This window comes from Moschus berezovskii, chromosome 11 (assembly GCF_049115385.1).
Source record: "Moschus berezovskii isolate FMDL1 chromosome 11, NW_MosBer_1.0, whole genome shotgun sequence".
Taxonomy (NCBI): Eukaryota; Metazoa; Chordata; class Mammalia; order Artiodactyla; family Moschidae; genus Moschus; species Moschus berezovskii.
This window is the reverse complement of record NC_142470.1, coordinates 86,638,604-86,655,533: the sequence shown is the minus strand read 5'-3', so window position 1 is coordinate 86,655,533 and position 16,930 is coordinate 86,638,604. Positions and strand designations below refer to the sequence as shown.

General features: G+C 38.4%; 1 protein-coding gene across 5 annotated transcripts in view; it reads right to left on the bottom strand.

Moving 5' to 3' along the window:
• MAP4K3 (mitogen-activated protein kinase kinase kinase kinase 3) overlaps positions 1 to 16,930 on the bottom strand; it is a 188,559-nt gene that overhangs the window by 75,731 nt on the left and 95,898 nt on the right. For all 5 annotated transcript variants that reach the window (XR_008682395.2, XM_055399283.2, XM_055399285.2 and 2 more), the window contains exon 4: positions 6,326 to 6,390. Coding sequence is in view for 4 of the 5 variants with exons in the window: in XM_055399283.2 (XP_055255258.1) it covers positions 6,326 to 6,390 (65 nt within the window). In the remaining variant the exon portion in view is untranslated. The remainder of the gene's footprint in view (positions 1 to 6,325; positions 6,391 to 16,930) is intronic.

Here is a 16,930-nt window from a genome sequence, read left to right as displayed (position 1 = left end):
AACAGTGAAATAGTCAATGAAATTAATTTATATTTTCATTTCTTACACCTGATCATAATACCTCTTAAATGTTAAAGAAAGCACAGCCAAGATGTCTAACTAGTTTTTATTAAAACTTAAAAACAAAAACAAACTGATATAACATATTGGCTAAGTTAAAAACAATACTTTTCCCCTAAGATTATTTGCTTTATAGATATAAAAGTACACATGTTCACTATAAAAAATTTCAATCAACAGAGATAGGTCTCTTCTTGATCCAAACCACTATTACTCAATAATAAACAAAATCAACAGTGTGGCCTATCTATACCAGATGACTTTATACACCAATGTTTTATACAGTGCAGGCAGGCAGTGCACACACACATAAACATAAGTGGAATCATATTACACATACAATTCTGGAACTTGCCTTTTTCACTTATCATGGGCATCTTTCCATCTCTCTCTCTCTCTATATATATATATATAATATGTATATAGTTTAATCATATCATAATATTTGAATAGTATTTCCTCTGTGTGCATCTGCTGACTATGAAAAACATTTAAACAGTTTTTTCTTTTTCACTATTAAATCACTTTAAAATATAAGAAATAAGTTAGGTGGGAGAAACTATTCCAGAAATTGAATTAAATCCCAACGATGAACTCATATACTAGATAATGATCTCCCACTTATACAAACTTAACTGTTTTGTAAAAATGTGTAGTTCAGATTACTTGTATTTTACAACTGTGGGAGAGAAGAATCTATTTCACTTAGATTCTTTTAGGGACAAGGCTAAATTTCATTGTCTGAGGATAAACCATAGAGTAACTAATTTCTGTGGCTTATAAGCCTACTCTCATCCAGTAAGAAAGGCCTTCTTGACAAGTCTGTTCCCACAATATGACAAATAAGATAACTTGAAAGCCCTGAAAGTAACACCAGGTAAACATTTTAAAATAATTTTTTAAATGCCAAGCTAAACTTATAAATAGTAAGAGACTTGCTCAGAAACCAAAAGCAAAAAGAGAAATGAAAAACAGAATAGTAAAAATGTCAAATATTCTAGCTGTCTCTTAGGAGAAGGTCAATCTTAGTAAGCTAGGGCTTTAGTTTTATCCCCAAAATGGGCGCAGAAGAAAACGTTATAGGCCTGCAAAGGAAGAGTTAAAACAAACACCCACATAAAACCAGAATCCTCAATGGGCTACATCTTCATTAAAATAGCAGACAAGCACCAGGAGATGACTAGGGATGTGGCATGGCCTGGGATCTGGACAGGGGAAAAAAATATCTTCTCTTGGAATTCATAAGGCCTCTTCTTTACTGAGGTTTAGAGTTCAAATATATATCGAAAACAATGAGGCCACTGGAGCCCTGGGGAAAAGAATCCAATATTGTCGAAAGGACACACTCTTTAAAGTCATATGGAACTCCCACAGAAGATGATCTCAAAATTATGAAATGAATGAGAAAAAAAATTCAACATAAATGATTTAACAGAGTGTAGAAAGTTGTTAAAGGACAATATCAAACAGAAAGAAAAATATTCAATGAAAAACAAGAGACCAAAAAAATCTATTATGCTGCAACAGTATAAAGTTCTAATATTAGTTCTGTAAAGAAAAGTAAACAAAAGGAGAGGAGAAGGATTTGCCCCATTGCCCCCAGCCATGTGGTCAAAAATATGTCCATGAATTCTTTGAAACAGCCCCCTCAAAAGTTGCAACTTAATTCCCTTCCTGAGAGTGGGCTGGACAAAATGACTTGCTTTTGAAGAACAAACTGTAATGCTAATGACAGAATACAACTTCTAAGACTACATCATAAAAAGTTTGTGGCTTCTTCCTTGCTCTTTGGGATCATTTCCTCTGGAAGAAATCAGCTGCCATCCTATGAAGAGACTCAAGCTGTCCTATGGTGAAATCTACATGGTAAGGAATTGAGACCTCCTGCTAATATTGATGTAAGTGAATTATCTAGAAAGTAAATCCTTCAACCTTAGTCAAGCCTTCAGATGACTACAGTTCCAGACAAGAGTTTGACTACAACTTCATGAGTGACTATGAACTAAAACCACCCATTTTAGCAGACATTTGGTTCTGCCTAAAACCTCCGTTGGGCTTCCCTGGTGGCTCAGAGGTTAAAGCGTCTGCCTCCAATGCGGGAGACCCGGGTTCGATCCCTGGGCGGGGAAGATCCCCTGGAGAAGGAGATGGTAACCCACTCCGGTATTCTTGCGTGGAGAATGCCATGGATGGAGAAGCCTGGTAGGCTATAGTCCACGGGTCGCAAAGAGTTGGACAGGACTGAGCAACTGAATGGAACGGAACGGAAAACCTCCGTAAGACTTTTGAGCCACACCAAAAGGCTCCTGGTATTTGTTCATATTTGGTCCTGCCCACAATGTCCTTAAGGCATTTGGTCCATGCTAAAAGATGACTGATATCAGGTCCTGTATAAAACCATGTGGCAATATTTTTCACAGAACTAGAACAAATAATCTCACAATTTGTATGGAAATACAAAAAACCTCGAATAGCCAAAGCAATCTTGAGGAAGAAGAATGGAACTGGGGGAATTAACCTGCCGGACTTCAGGCTCTATTACAAAGCCACAGTCATCAAGACAGTATGGTACTGGCATAAAGACAGAAATATAGATCAATGGAACAAAATAGAAAGCCCAGAGATAAACCCACGCTCCTATGGACACCTTATCTTCGACAAAGGAGGCAAGAATATAAAATGGAGAAAAGACAGTCTCTTTAACAAGTGGTGCTGGGAAAACTGGTCAGCCACTTGTAAAAGAATGAAACTAGAACACTTCCTAACACCATACACCAAAATAAACTCAAAATGGATTAAAGATCTAAATGTAAGACCAGAAACTATAAAACTCCTAGAGGAGAACGTAGGCAAAACACTCTCCGACATAAATCACAGCAGGATCCTCCAAGACCCACCTCCCAGAATATTGGAAATAAAAGCAAAAATAAACAAATGGGACCTAATTAAAATCAAAAGCTTCTGCACAGCAAAGGAAACTCTAAGCAAGGTGAGAAGACAGCCTTCAGAATGGGAGAAAATAATAGCAAATGAAGCAACTGATAAAGAATTAATCTCCAAATTATACAAGCAGCTCCTGCAGCTTAATTCCAGAAAACTAAGTGACCCAATCAAAAAATGGGCCAAAGAACTAAACAGACATTTCTCCAAAGAAGACATAAAGATGGCTAATAAACACATGAAAAAATGCTCAACATCCCTCATCATCAGAGAAATGCAAATCAAAACCACAATGAGATACCATTTCACACCAGTCAGAATGGCTGCTATCCAAAAGTCTACATGCAATAAGTGCTGGAGAGGGTGTGGAGAGAAGGGAACCCTCTTCCACTGTTGGTGGGAATGCAAACTAGTACAGCCACTATGGAGAACAGTGTGGAGATTCCTCAGAAAACTGGAAATAGAACTGCCATATGATCCAGCGATCGCACTCCTGGGCATACACACCCAGGAAACCAGAATTGAAAGAGACACATGTACTCCAATGTTCATTGCAGCACTGTTTATAATAGCCAGGACATGGAAGCAACCTAGATGTCCATCTGCAGATGAATGGATAAGAAAGCTTTGGTACATATACACAATGGAGTATTTCTCAGCCATCAAAAAGAATGCATTTGAATCAGTTTTAATGAGGTGGATGAAATTGGAGCCAATTATACAGAGTGAAGTAAGCCAGAAAGAAGAACATCAATACTGTATATTAACGCATATATATGGAATTTAGAAAAATGGTAACCTGAACCCTGTATAAGAGACTGCAAAAGAGACATAGGCATTTAGAACAGTCTTTGGGACTCTGTGGGAGAGGGTGAAGGTGGAATGATTGGGGAGAATGGAATTGTAGCATGTATATTATCATAAGTGACCAGTCCAGGTTCGACGCATAAATTTTCCTCTGTTCATTTCTTTGCATTTGTGCTTTTTTAATAAAATTCTTTTTTAGAAAAAAAAAACCATGTGGCATGAACCAAATACGCTCACTGCACAGGACCAAACTGCAAGGACTTTCACCATGCACCAAATGTCTTATGCATGTTTTGGCCTGTCCTACAAGGCAAATCACCCAATTAAGAGACACACACACACACGGAAGGACACGTTTCATATGGTTACACACACACACACACACACAGAAATGGAAGGACACGTTTCATATGGTTACACACACACACAGAAATGGAAGGACACGTTACACACACACACACACACACACACACACACACACAGAGAAATGGAAGGACACGTTTCATATGGTTACACACACACACACACAGAAATGGAAGGACACGTTACACACACACACACACACACACAGAGAAATGGAAGGACACGTTTCATATGGTTATGTGAGCAGACAGCACTGTAGACTGCAGCCAAAGAGAAGTATACACTGCCATGAGGAGGTTACTTGGTAGAAACCTAGGTGAAATCAAAGGTGTGAACGCAGAGAAAGAGGGTTTGGAGCTGTGTATAAGCATGTATATCCTCAGCATGTATGTCTGACAGAGCACCCAAGTTAATACAAAATTATTTCTTCCACAGATTCTTCATAAACCGATCAGCACCAACAAATTCATATTACTATGTCATCTCCATCAGAAGGTTGATATGGAAAGATAACAAGACAACCTATTTCTGTAACAACTGGCTTTCTTGCTTCCTAATGAAGAAAGCAGAATCAGACATCTGAGACTAATCATACATATCTGATGAAATTATGAAGTAATCTAAGACTGAAAAATAAGTAGGCTTCAAAAAATTAAAGGTGTGAAAGAACAAATGAAAAATTACAAGAAAAGAATAAGACAAAAAATTGAAGGAGACCTGAAACAGAGTCTATTTTTGGAAATGAAAAATACAGTCACCAAAAACTAAAACCTTATGGATGTACTTATCACACGTGTACAATCAGTGAACTGGAAGATGGCTATGAGGGACTAAAAACTGGAAAATATGAAGGTGACTTTAAGAGATGGAATGGAAATTCTAGAAGGAGCAATCAGAGAAACTGAAGGAGAAACTATCTGAAGAGACAGTAATTAGCCATTGTCAGATTTGATAAAGGAACTAAAATCTCATAGGTAAGCACCTTAAGTCCCAAGCAGGAAAAGTAATCTACATTTAGATACTAGAAACACCAGAAATGAAGAGAAAAATCTTAAAAGCAATTAGAAAGAAAGGAAGATTACCTGCAAAGGATCAATAGTTAGCAGAAGGTACCAACAACTACAGAAACTGGAAGACAATGGTCCAGTATCTTTGAAATGCTGACAGAAAACATCCGTCAGTGGAGAAAATGTATGTATGTCTACTTAATCTATCATTTAAGAATGAGGGTCAAAGACTGAGTTTACCACCAGGAGACTAGCTGAAAAAAAACGTCAGAAAGAAGTAAATTAAATCATTAAGTATGGAAACCATAGTAGAGAAATTAGTCCAAATGAAGACAATAAAAGGGGAAAATAGCTTTTAAAATTTATAACAAACTTCTAGAAACACTATGGTCTGTAACGCAAAATGGTGCCAAATATTTTTCAATTTTCACTGAACCTTTGAAATAAAAATGTTATTAATAAAAAGGAAAAAAATCTCAAATAGAATAGCCACACTTAATAAAAAATATTCTCAGAAAATAAGTAACTTTTCATAAAGCAGAAATACTCAATATTCTCATGTTTTTTCTTCTGGCCTTTTTGCTTAAAGTTCCCCAACCAGGGATCGAACCGATGCCCCCTGCAGTAGAAGCAATGAGTCTTAGCCACTGGACTACCCGGTAAGTCCCTCTTTCTGGCTTTCAAGGCTCTCTGGACCTGATCCCAGATACACCCCAGACAATACGAGTGATCTCGAATCGCACCTTCTTCATGTCACTGTGCTGCTATTTCACCCCCAGGAGCGCACATCTATCTCTTCTTTGTACCCAAAGTTCGTTGAACTTTTAAAGACCAATTTAAAGCCCACTTTCTTCATTATGCCTTCTAAAACACTTCTGGAAAATCTATCACTTCCTGTTTCCTATTCCAACTGAACTAACTATATATAAAATGCCTTCTTTAGAATTAGCAAATAATTCCACTGCATGCAGATTTCTAACTTAGAAAGCAAATCCTCCTTTTGCCTGTATATATTTTAAATTTCCTTATGTATCCATATAGTATAATGATAAAACATACTTTCCACAAAACATTGATGTTTAATATGGTAAATAACTGTATTTTAAGAAACTCTACTTAATCTGTTTAACATACAACTTTGGTCTTACCATGATAAATATCCTGTAAGGAACCACCTCCGCAAAACTCCATGCAAATCCAAAGTTTATCTCGCCTATAAAAAGAAAATAAGCATTATCACATTTTCATGATTAAAACTTCTTGAAGTAACAAGTATTTGAAGGCTGTATGTTAATACCTTGAAAAACCACATAGATGCAATGTGCTATTTAAGAGAGAAGCTAATCTCTATGAGTAAACGAATCTTCGATACTTATGTGCTATTGTAACTGAACCTAAGGTTTTAATTCTTAAAATATACCTTTTGCAGGATATAAAGATGTCATCCAGCACATTCAAATGAGAGAAAATGTCCCTTTAGTTAAAAACTTCCCTTCCATCAGTTATTCATCTACCTTATGACTGTATTATAAAAGTTAAATGCTAATTAGAAGGTTCATACCAAAAATTATATAGAAGATTTATCACATAGAATAGTAATACATCTTAAACGACATCACTTTGATGGCGCTCTTATCAACAAAATAGACAAAATGTAAATTTTACCCTCATATCTAGACTCAACAAAGATCTTTCCAAAAAAAAAACCTGTTAAAAATTTATCACTTAGAACAAAAGAAAAAAAAATTATCACTCACTTGTCTTTAGTAGAATTTCTCTTTCACATTTACATTATAAGACAGCATAATCATAAGTCACAGGAGAAATAATTAGCAAAGAAATAATTGCTTATTCCTTTGTTGAATCATTCAGTACTTCATCTCAAAACGTACCAGGAAATGTACTATTCTTGGGGAGCAGAGATGCAATAGAAAGTCTCTGAATTCAGCAAGCTCAGTCTAACACAGAAGATTCTGCCTTCATAATATGTCTGTCTCTCTCACCCCTGTATCAATAGTGCCTAGGTATCCAGTAAAATGAGTATTTATTCTATAAATGAATGAATACATGAGTGATTGAAAGAATAAACAAATTGATTAGATCCAGGGTCGGCAAACTATGGCCAGTGGGCCAAATCTAACTTGCTGCCTGATTCTGCATAGACCAGGAATTATGAATGGTTTTCATATTTTTAAATGATTGGAGGAGGGTTGTCAAAAGAATGTTTCTTGACAATTACGTGAAATTCAAATTTTAGTGTCCGTGTCAAGTTTTATTGGAACATAGTGAAACTCGTTCACTTACATATTATCTGTGGCTGTTTTTTGTACTAAAAGCAAAGGTGAGCTATTGTGATAGAAACACACAAAATCCACAAAACTTAAAAGTGTTTACTATATGGTCATTTACAGAAAAGGTCTGGTGACCCTTGGACAGGATTATAGTTTGACTGATGCACAATCCGGCCATGTATAAGTTCTGCAAGAACCCAGAGGTAAAATAACTAGCAAAGTTAAGGGATATTTAAGGGAGGAAAAAACATTTGAGTTGGGTCTTGGAGTTAAAGTAGAAACTCACTGCCAAGAGACATGGAAAAGGTCTGTGCAAAAGAATGAAAATCTGAAAGAAGACCCACATTTGAGAGACTGGATGATTTAGCATGAGCTGAACTCAGGCAACCTGAAGGGAGAGTGTAAGACATGAAGCTAGAATGGGCTGAGGTCATACTGTAAAACAACGGTCTGTTTGTGGATGCCTGTTTGGTTACCTTCATCTGGAAGGTCTCCAGTTTGTCAGTGTCTCTTAAAATGTGGCACCCAGAGTTAAGTACTGTTCTGAGTAGTACATGTGGAAAGCGAAAGTTGCTCAGTCGTGTCTGACTCTTTGCAAAATTCTCCAGGCCAGAATACTGGGGTGGGAAGCCTCTCCCTTCTCCAGGGGATCTTCCCAACCCAGGTCTCCTACACTGTAGGCAGATTCTTTACCAGCTGAGCCACAAGGGAAGCCCTCAGAGTAGTACATGAGCAGTATACTAACAAGCGGAGCTGCCATCAGGAGTGGACACGTATGGCAGTGCTGGTGTGATGAAGCAGACCTGAGAGGTGAGCTGACTTGGTTGGGTACCATGGGCCATGCACCATGTAACAAGCGAACACAAACTTTTACGAGTGTGGTCAGCAAACAAGAGTACAAACTGCCATAATTCTACAAAGCTGAAGAGAGAGAAGCCCAGCGAAAGAAATCAGGACCTCACATTACAGGTGGTCCACGCTCCGATGAAACTGACACATGGCAGCTGATGGTAAAGTATGACCTAGCTGGGCTTCTTAGGTGGCTCAGTGGTAAAGAATTCACTTGCCTATGCAGGACATGTTGGATTGATCCCTGGGTTGGGAAGATCCCCAGGAGAAGGAAATGGCAGCCTACTCCAGTATTCTTGCTTGAGAAAGCCCATGGACAGAAAAGCCTAGCAGGACACAGTCCATGGGGTCACTAAGAATCAGACACGACTTAGCGACTAAACAAGAAGTAAGGCTACCAATGAGTTTAAGAAGTAATTTTTCCACTGGTGACATGAATAGCACTCCAAGTATACTGCTCAGAATTACCACCTGGCACTTCTCTGCACAGAGAGGTATAAGACTCAGGCAAGCCAATCAACCAATATTTTTTGAAATGATGCTTAGACTATAATCCGATATGTATAACGCAGGATTTCAGAGCCTGATCTCTCTAGACTGAATTCTTTCTTGAGGACAATGGTTCTCAAAGTATGGTCTGGGGCCCTCTAAGAGTGCCAGAGATCCTTTCAGTGGGTCAGCAAGATTAAATCCATTTTCATAACAACACTAAAGATTACTTGCACTCTCTCTTGAGAATACAGTGGAGTTTTCCAGAGGCTGCAGAAGTGAGATGATGTCAGTCCTCTGATGGCTATTGGGATATGTGCTTATGTATTCTTGTTTCAAAAGCTTCTCAATTTTATTTCTAATATAGTAAGTATCAATAGATATGACCCATAGAAACCAAAGCTCTTTGGGGTACTCAATAATTTTTAAGAGTGCAAAAAAAATGAACTTTCAGACCAAAACGTTTTGGACTCCTCACATCTTACAAAAACTGGCTGAATGGTTGTTCTGGGATCTGCTTAGGATAAACAGAAATAACAGGTAAACTGCTTAGTAAAGGACCTCGAATTTAATAAGCCCAATAAACGTTAAGCCATTTCTACTCCTTTTCTTATATTTCATCTTGTTGGGCAGTTATTTACACTGCTTACATTGCTCCTAGAACTCAGAGGAGGTGTGAATAGATAAAACTGCCCTTTTCTTTAAGAGGAAAAAAAAATAGAAGAGAGATGGGATTGATTTGATGTAACTTCTTACTAAAGTTGTGTTAATCACCACTTCCTTCTTATAAGTGCTAATTATGTGATTGATTATCTTAGATGCTTGCTGGGGACAGATAACCAACAAGTTTAATGGTCTATATTTCCTAGAAATCACCTTTTCCTTTCCGGATTGGTCAACGCTGATCACTGATCTTTCGACATCTCTCCTACTCGTCAAAAGGCACTCATTAACAGTGGATGACAATCATGTCTGCTATATTTTCAGTATAGTAATGAGGTACACTTTATATAAATCTAAAAAGGCTTGGATTCATGTGAAGTGTCTAGCGTTCTGTAATTATCTACTCATCTATCTGTGCATCAATTCCTTCTTAATAATGCTTTTCTTACCCTTGCTACTTTGAAAATGATTCTCCTTTAGTGAAGAAAACAGATGCAGGAAATGTGCTCTCTGCTTTTCAAGATATCTGTATTGCAGCATCCTCTCCCTGAAGCTGGTCTACTCCCCTGCCTACCTTGCTTAAAAGTACAATTTTCTCTTCATTCTATGTGAAATGACTTTCCAACTTACAGACTGAGGAAAAAAATTGTAATAATACATTTAATATTTTACTTTTCAAGATGTCTAAAATGCTTCACCTTTATAACTCTCTATTTAGTTAACTCTACTATTATAAAAAATGTTTGCATATTCTGAGTTTATTAGAAAAATGACTTCCATCTGTTCCATGAATGTCTCTCTTGTGATGGTGAATTCATTTGCTTTTGGTCATTCAACCAAGCCATCTGTCTAACAGGAAAGAACTTGAATCACATTAATACACTTTATGCAGGCCAATTAATTATAAAATCTTTGTCCTTGGGTATTTGGGACTGAAATACAATTAATCACTGAGGTAAATATATGTCTCTTAATTCCCTGACTCAACAAATCCTTAGAATTCTTCTTTCTTATTCTCTAAAATCATTGTTCTATTTGACAAGGAATAGAAAAATAAGTAGGGGGGAAATTCACTATTCTCACCTTCTAGTTTGGGGTTTACTAGAATATATATTTCATTGAAGAGTTTATCATTTCTATCAATACAACACACCTTTTAACCTTCCCATACCGACTGAACTAAGCATAATTATTTATGTATTTTACCCAAATATAACAATGTTTTAAAAGAAAAAATGTGAGCATGATCACCAAGGATAAACAGATCTTGAATGTCTGCTACAAACTGGCACACCAACTCATTCCTCCCACCCCATGTGAAAAATAAAAAGTTCACTAACTGCTGGGTGTTTTAATTTAGGATAACTTATTTTAATGTGAGCTGAATTTAAAATGTTTTGGTTCATTTTTAAACATATGCAAAAAAAAAAAAAAGACTGCCTTCCAAAAAGGTATATGGAACCCATCCACCTGCTTCCCCTTTAACAATGAGGGGTAGCTATGTATTCAGGGGATACCAGGTGACCTATTTCTCTGTAATTCTACCTAACAAGCCCCAGTTTGGCATAATATCTGACCCAGAATGGATCATAGGACAGCAGCTCTATGTGAAGCATGCTCCCTCAAAATTAACTGCTGGACAGTGAAATGAGTTTTAGAAATGTCATATATTAGCCTTCTCTTGGAAATTAACAATGCCACTGATATTTAAAGGGCTCTGAGAAAACCAGTGGGGGTGGGGGATACAGAGTACAAGGAGAGATGGAAGCAGGAGATGCAGGAAAGGGAGGGAACGGTGGGGAGACGAGGACGCAGAGAAGAAAAGGGGGAGGAAGGGAGACAGAAAGGGCTGGGAAGGGGAGAAGGCAGAGGAGGAGAGGAAGGGGAACAAACAGGGCGGGAGGGGAGAGGGAAGACCAGGAAAAAGAGGTACTAATTCTCTGATCTGTGTTGCCCCCAAGTTATTCTTTCCATAAACCCACATATAAGCACCCTTCAAAGCAAATGTTTGGCAGAAATACCCCAGCAACACTGGTGTAAGAAAGTACCTTGTGAGGTAGTTCCATCAAATCTCTCACACTTAGAGGACCATTAGGGATAACCTGGTGAAATTCAAATGAAGTATCTTAGTTTAACTGATAGTTTTGTATTAATGCTAATTGGACTGCAAGGAGATCCAACCAATCCATTCTAAAGGAGATCAGTCCTGGGTGTTCATTGGAAGGACTGATGCTAAAGCTAAAACTCCAATACTTTGGCCACCTCATGCGAAGAGTTGACTCACTGGAAAAGACTCTGATGCTGGGAGGGATTGGGGGCAGGAGAAGGGGACGACAGAGAATGAGATGGCTGGATGGCATCACCGACTCGATGGACTAAGTTTGAGTGAACTCCGGGAGTTGGTGATGGACAGGGAGGCCTGGCCTGCTGTGATTCTTGGGGTCACAAAGAGTCGGACACGACTGAGCGACTGAACTGAAGTTTTGACAAGTGTCCCAGCGTTATGCAAGATGTTAATATCAGATAAAGCTGAGAGAACTGTTTGTGCTATCTTGGCAACTTTTATGTAAATCGAACATATTCCAAAATTAAGTTTCTTTTTTTATAAAAGAGTGTGTGTGCTAAGTCACTTCAGTCATGTCTGACTCTTTGCGACCCCATGGACTGTAGCCTGCCAGGTTCCTCTGTCTCATTCTCCAGGTGAGAATATTGGAGTGGATTGCCATGTCCTGCTCTAAAAAAGAGAGTAACTAGGTATAAATTAAAATGACTTAACTGTAATTTTAATTTTCATAGTGCGACTATTCAAAAAGGCATTTTTAGTTAAGAATCTGTGGTTTCCCTGGCAAGTCCTCTATCTGGCTCTAGAAAAAATATTTCTTCCACTTTCTGTACAACTCAAGAGACTACCATCTTTTTCTTGGATTACTGTAATAAATATACTGTATAAAATTAACTCACTCCTTGTCTTAATCTCCTACACTCCAAGTCCCTCCCCCACAGAATATACTATCTCTGAGTTAAAGCCTTCCAACAAGCATGCTCCATACTTACAGCTCTTAATTAAGGCATAAAAGGTTTCTTTCTTTGCCTAAATCTCCTCAGGCTTACGTTCTGAACTACACCCTTTCCCCTTAAGCTTTAATGTGAGGTTATTAGCTGTCTCCTGAACACCTCATGATTTTTTCATGCATGCATTTCCTGTGTCAGAAATTATAATCTTCTATACACATGCGACGATTTGACTCACTGGAAAAGACTCTGATGCTGGGAGGGATTGGGGGCGGCAGGAGACGGGGACGACCGAGAATGAGATGGCTGGATGGCATTACCAACTCGATGGACATGAGTTTGAGTGAACTCCGGGAATTGGTGATGGACAGGGAGGCCTGGCGTGCTGTGATTCATGGGGTCGCGGAGAGTAGGACACGACTGAGTGACTGAACTGAATACACATGCACACACCACAGTAAATACTTACTAACCCTTTAACACCATTTGGGAATCATATCATTCAAAGAGTTCTCTCTGATTTGCTTTGGCAAAATCAGATACTCTACCATCTTTACTACTTCATAACTGTACAAGATGATTATTGTACCTAGCATATTGCATGCTAAGTCCCTTCAGTCATGTTCAAGTCTTTGTGACACAATAGCCTGTAGCCTGCCAGCCTTCTCTGTCTATTGGATTTTTCAGGCAAGAATACTGGTGTGGGTTGTCACGCCCTTCTCCAGGGGATCTTCCTAACCCAGGGATTGAACCCAGGTCTCTCATGTCTCCAGTACTGGCAGGCAGGTTCTTTACCACTAGCGCCACCTGGAGGGCCTCACCTAGTATTCAGTTCAGTTCAGTTCAGTTCAGTCGCTCAGTCGTGTCCGACTCTCCGCGACCCCATGAATCACATATCATGTTGCAATTATTTGCTCATGTTTGTTTTTTCTATTCAGTAATAAGCTCCTTAAAGTCAAGGCTGTTTTATATATCTTAACATCTCCAGAAATCAATACAGCACTCCAAACATGCTAAGAAATAATATAAAAACACTTTGTAAGTGGTGGTAATTTATAAGTATATCACTACTGTAAATTAAATTATGTTCAAGTACGCTGGATTTCAAAGGTTTAAAATATCTCCTCATCTAAATAAAATTGTTTTTACAATTTTGGCTCTGATCCTCCAAAGGCTTATCTTGTGAGGAGCATTTGCTGTTATTCAAAGGATACGCTGGGTTAAGGAAAGCTCAGAAGTAATCTGGAGTCAAAATCATAATTTGCTTAAAAGAAACAATAGTTAAAAGAAGCTTAAAAGAAGTTCTTCTGGGAATAAAGAATAGGCCTATAGTGATTTAAATCTGTTGTTTTATAAATATATACACAGAAATACATAGATAAATATATATATGAAACCAGGACTATTTACTTTAAATTTCCAAAGAAATGTTTTATATATTCAGGTCTTATTGCATAGTATGTATAATTAGGCACTCAATAAACACAGACCTTTAAAATTTTTTTTTAAATTTTATATTGGAGCATAGTTAATAAGTTATGCATTAGCTTCAGGTATAGAGCAAAGTGATTCAGCTGTACATATATATATGTATTTATTTAATAAACATGAATCTGAGCAAACTCTGGGAGACAGTGGACAGGGAAGCCTGGCGTGCTTCAGTCCACAGGGATATAAAGAATCAGACATGACTCAGTGACTGAAAAACAAGAGTAACAATTCTTTTTCAAATTCTTTTCCCATTTATGCTATCACAGAATACTAAGTAAAGTTCCATGTGTTTTACAGTAGGTCCTTATTGGAATAAACACAGGCTTTTAAGGATACTGAAGAGCAAGTAAGGAAGGCACCATCAAGAATATTAGGCTCCTGTTTTACAGGAGGCTCAGTCTTGAGATTTCTTTGGGAAGTGATCATAGATCACTATAATCCTGTTATAAAATATGCTTCTGAAATTAATTATATGCTGGTCATCTATTCTGTAAATTCAAGGGTTAAGTCTAATTTTCTGGAGGGGAAATTTATTAACAAACTACATTAGTTAAATATTTTTGGCCTAAATTTGTTATACTAGGCTATAATGGCAACAAGATAGAAGAAAGTCACTAAGAGCAATATAAATTTTAGAGGGCTTGTATCAAGTTCAAACAAACAAGTTCCTTGCCTTCTGTACAATCATTCAGAATGAGAAAGAATCCAAGAAACCACGTTTCCTTGGAGACTAAATCTGCCCTTTCTGGACTATGCAATACCTATACCTAAAAGAATGCTGGCTAGGTACCTGCAAAGCCAGGTTTAAATCCTAGTGCTTACAATGAGTAGTTGGATAACCTGAAGAAGTCATTTATCCAGCACGCCATCTTCTCATCAGTAAAAAAAAAAGTGGGCTAAAGTGACAAGACCTCTTAGTCCCTTCCAGCTCTAACACCCCACAAGGCTAGTGATCATTATCCCATAGTCTGCTTTTGGCTGGGTCTAGACTGGCAACCCACTCCAGTGTTCTTGCCTGGAGAATCCCAGGGATGGCGGAGCCTGGTGGGCTGCCATCTATGGGGTCACACAGAGTCAGACATGACTGAAGTGACTTAGCAGCAGCAGCAGCAGCAGCAGACTTTACCTAGGGAAGTAGGGAAGAATTTATTGAAGAAAAGAGAAAGGAGTAATTGCTATTTTATATTAATACTACCGTTTGCTTTCATATCACTTTCATCAGCTATACAAGTTACAGAATAAAACTACATAATTAAACCAATAGTACTGGGAATTCCCTGGTGTTCCAGTGGTTAGGACCTTGAGCTTCCACTGCAATGGGCATAGGTTTGGAGCTAAGATCCCACATGCATTGCCATGTGGCAAAAAGAACAAAAAAACACAACAAAACCCCCAAAACCTACCACCAACAAAACAACAAATCCCCCTAAAAAATTCCAGTATTCCTACGTCAGATCATTCAACTCCAAATGAACACAGCCTCACTTAAAATAATAATAACCTTAATTTTGTCTATTTCATTATGATTTCTGGACAGTTTTGCCCTTTGCATTCTTATATTCAGATTAAAATAAAAGTACCCTCTTTAAAAAAAAAAAATCCATCCAGTTATCAGTTCAGTTCAGTCGCTCAGTCGTGTCCGACTTTTTGCGACCCCATATATCACAGCACGTCAGGCCTCCCTGTCCATCACCAACTCCCGGAGTTCACTCAAACTCATGTTCATCGAGTCGGTGATGCCATCCAGCCATCTCATTCTCTGTCGTCCCCTGCTCCTCCTGCCCCCAATCCCTTCCAGCATCAGAGTCTTTTCCCATGAGTCAACTCTTCGCATCAGGTGGCCAAAGTATTGGAGTTTCAGCATCAGTCCTTCCAGTGAACACCCAGGACTGATGTCCTTTAGAATGGACTGGTTGGATCTCCTTGCAGTCCAAGGGACTCTCAACAGTCTTCTCCAACACCACAGTTCAAAAGCATCAATTCTTCGGTGATCAGCTTTCTTCACAGTCCAACTCTAACATCCATACATGACCACTAGAAAAACCTATACACATAACAGATATTTGCACACTTTTCTGTATGTATACTATCTTTCAATTTTAAAAGTTTGCTGCTGCTGCTGCAAAGTCGCTTCAGTCGTGTCCGACTCTGTGTGACCCCAAAGACAGCAGCCCACCAGGCTCCCCTGTCCCTGGGATTCTCCAGGCAAGAACACTGGAGTGGGTTGCCATTTCCTTTCCATTCCATTCCATTCCATTCAGTCGCTCAGTCGTGTCCGACTCTTTGCGACCCCATGGACTGTAGCCTACCAGGCTTCTCCGTCCACGGGATTCTCCAGGCAAGAATACTGGAGTGGGTTACCATTTCCTTCCTTTACTTAAGAAAAAAAGGTACTCAAAATATAGTCAGAATGTATGTTTTCTGAAATCTAAAAGGAAGTACTATTTTTGTTAAGCATAACCTCAAACTGGCTTCTCTCTTGCAGCAAGTCTCAAAGTTAAGGTTCAAGAGTATGTGACTACAAACTTGTGCTGTTTTGCCCAAAGCCTCAACAAAAATGGATAAAAACCCCAAAGGAATTCTGCATTCTGGTAACAAGATCAAATGTTCTGCTGCTTAACCTGTGTGAGAAGGCTCCTGCCTAAGGAAGCCAAAAAGTCTAATGTCCAATTTAGTGTAATATGAGCTTGGGGGATTTTCTGGGGCAGGGCAGGGGGGTAAGATGTGAAATGTTGGAAGTTTATCTGGTCAGCTCTTTTGTCAAGAAGTAGAAAGGCCAAGTCAAAAGTCATGTGATCCACGAGCAGAGTATCACAAAAAGCTTCTGTAAATAATTTGAAATGAGACTGGGAACTAAATACTTGGTAGGAAACTCTCTCAAACACCTTATTTGTAAAACTGGAAGAATATTTACCGGAGTAATACTGTTAACAGCATTGTCGAAAAAAAATCAAATAA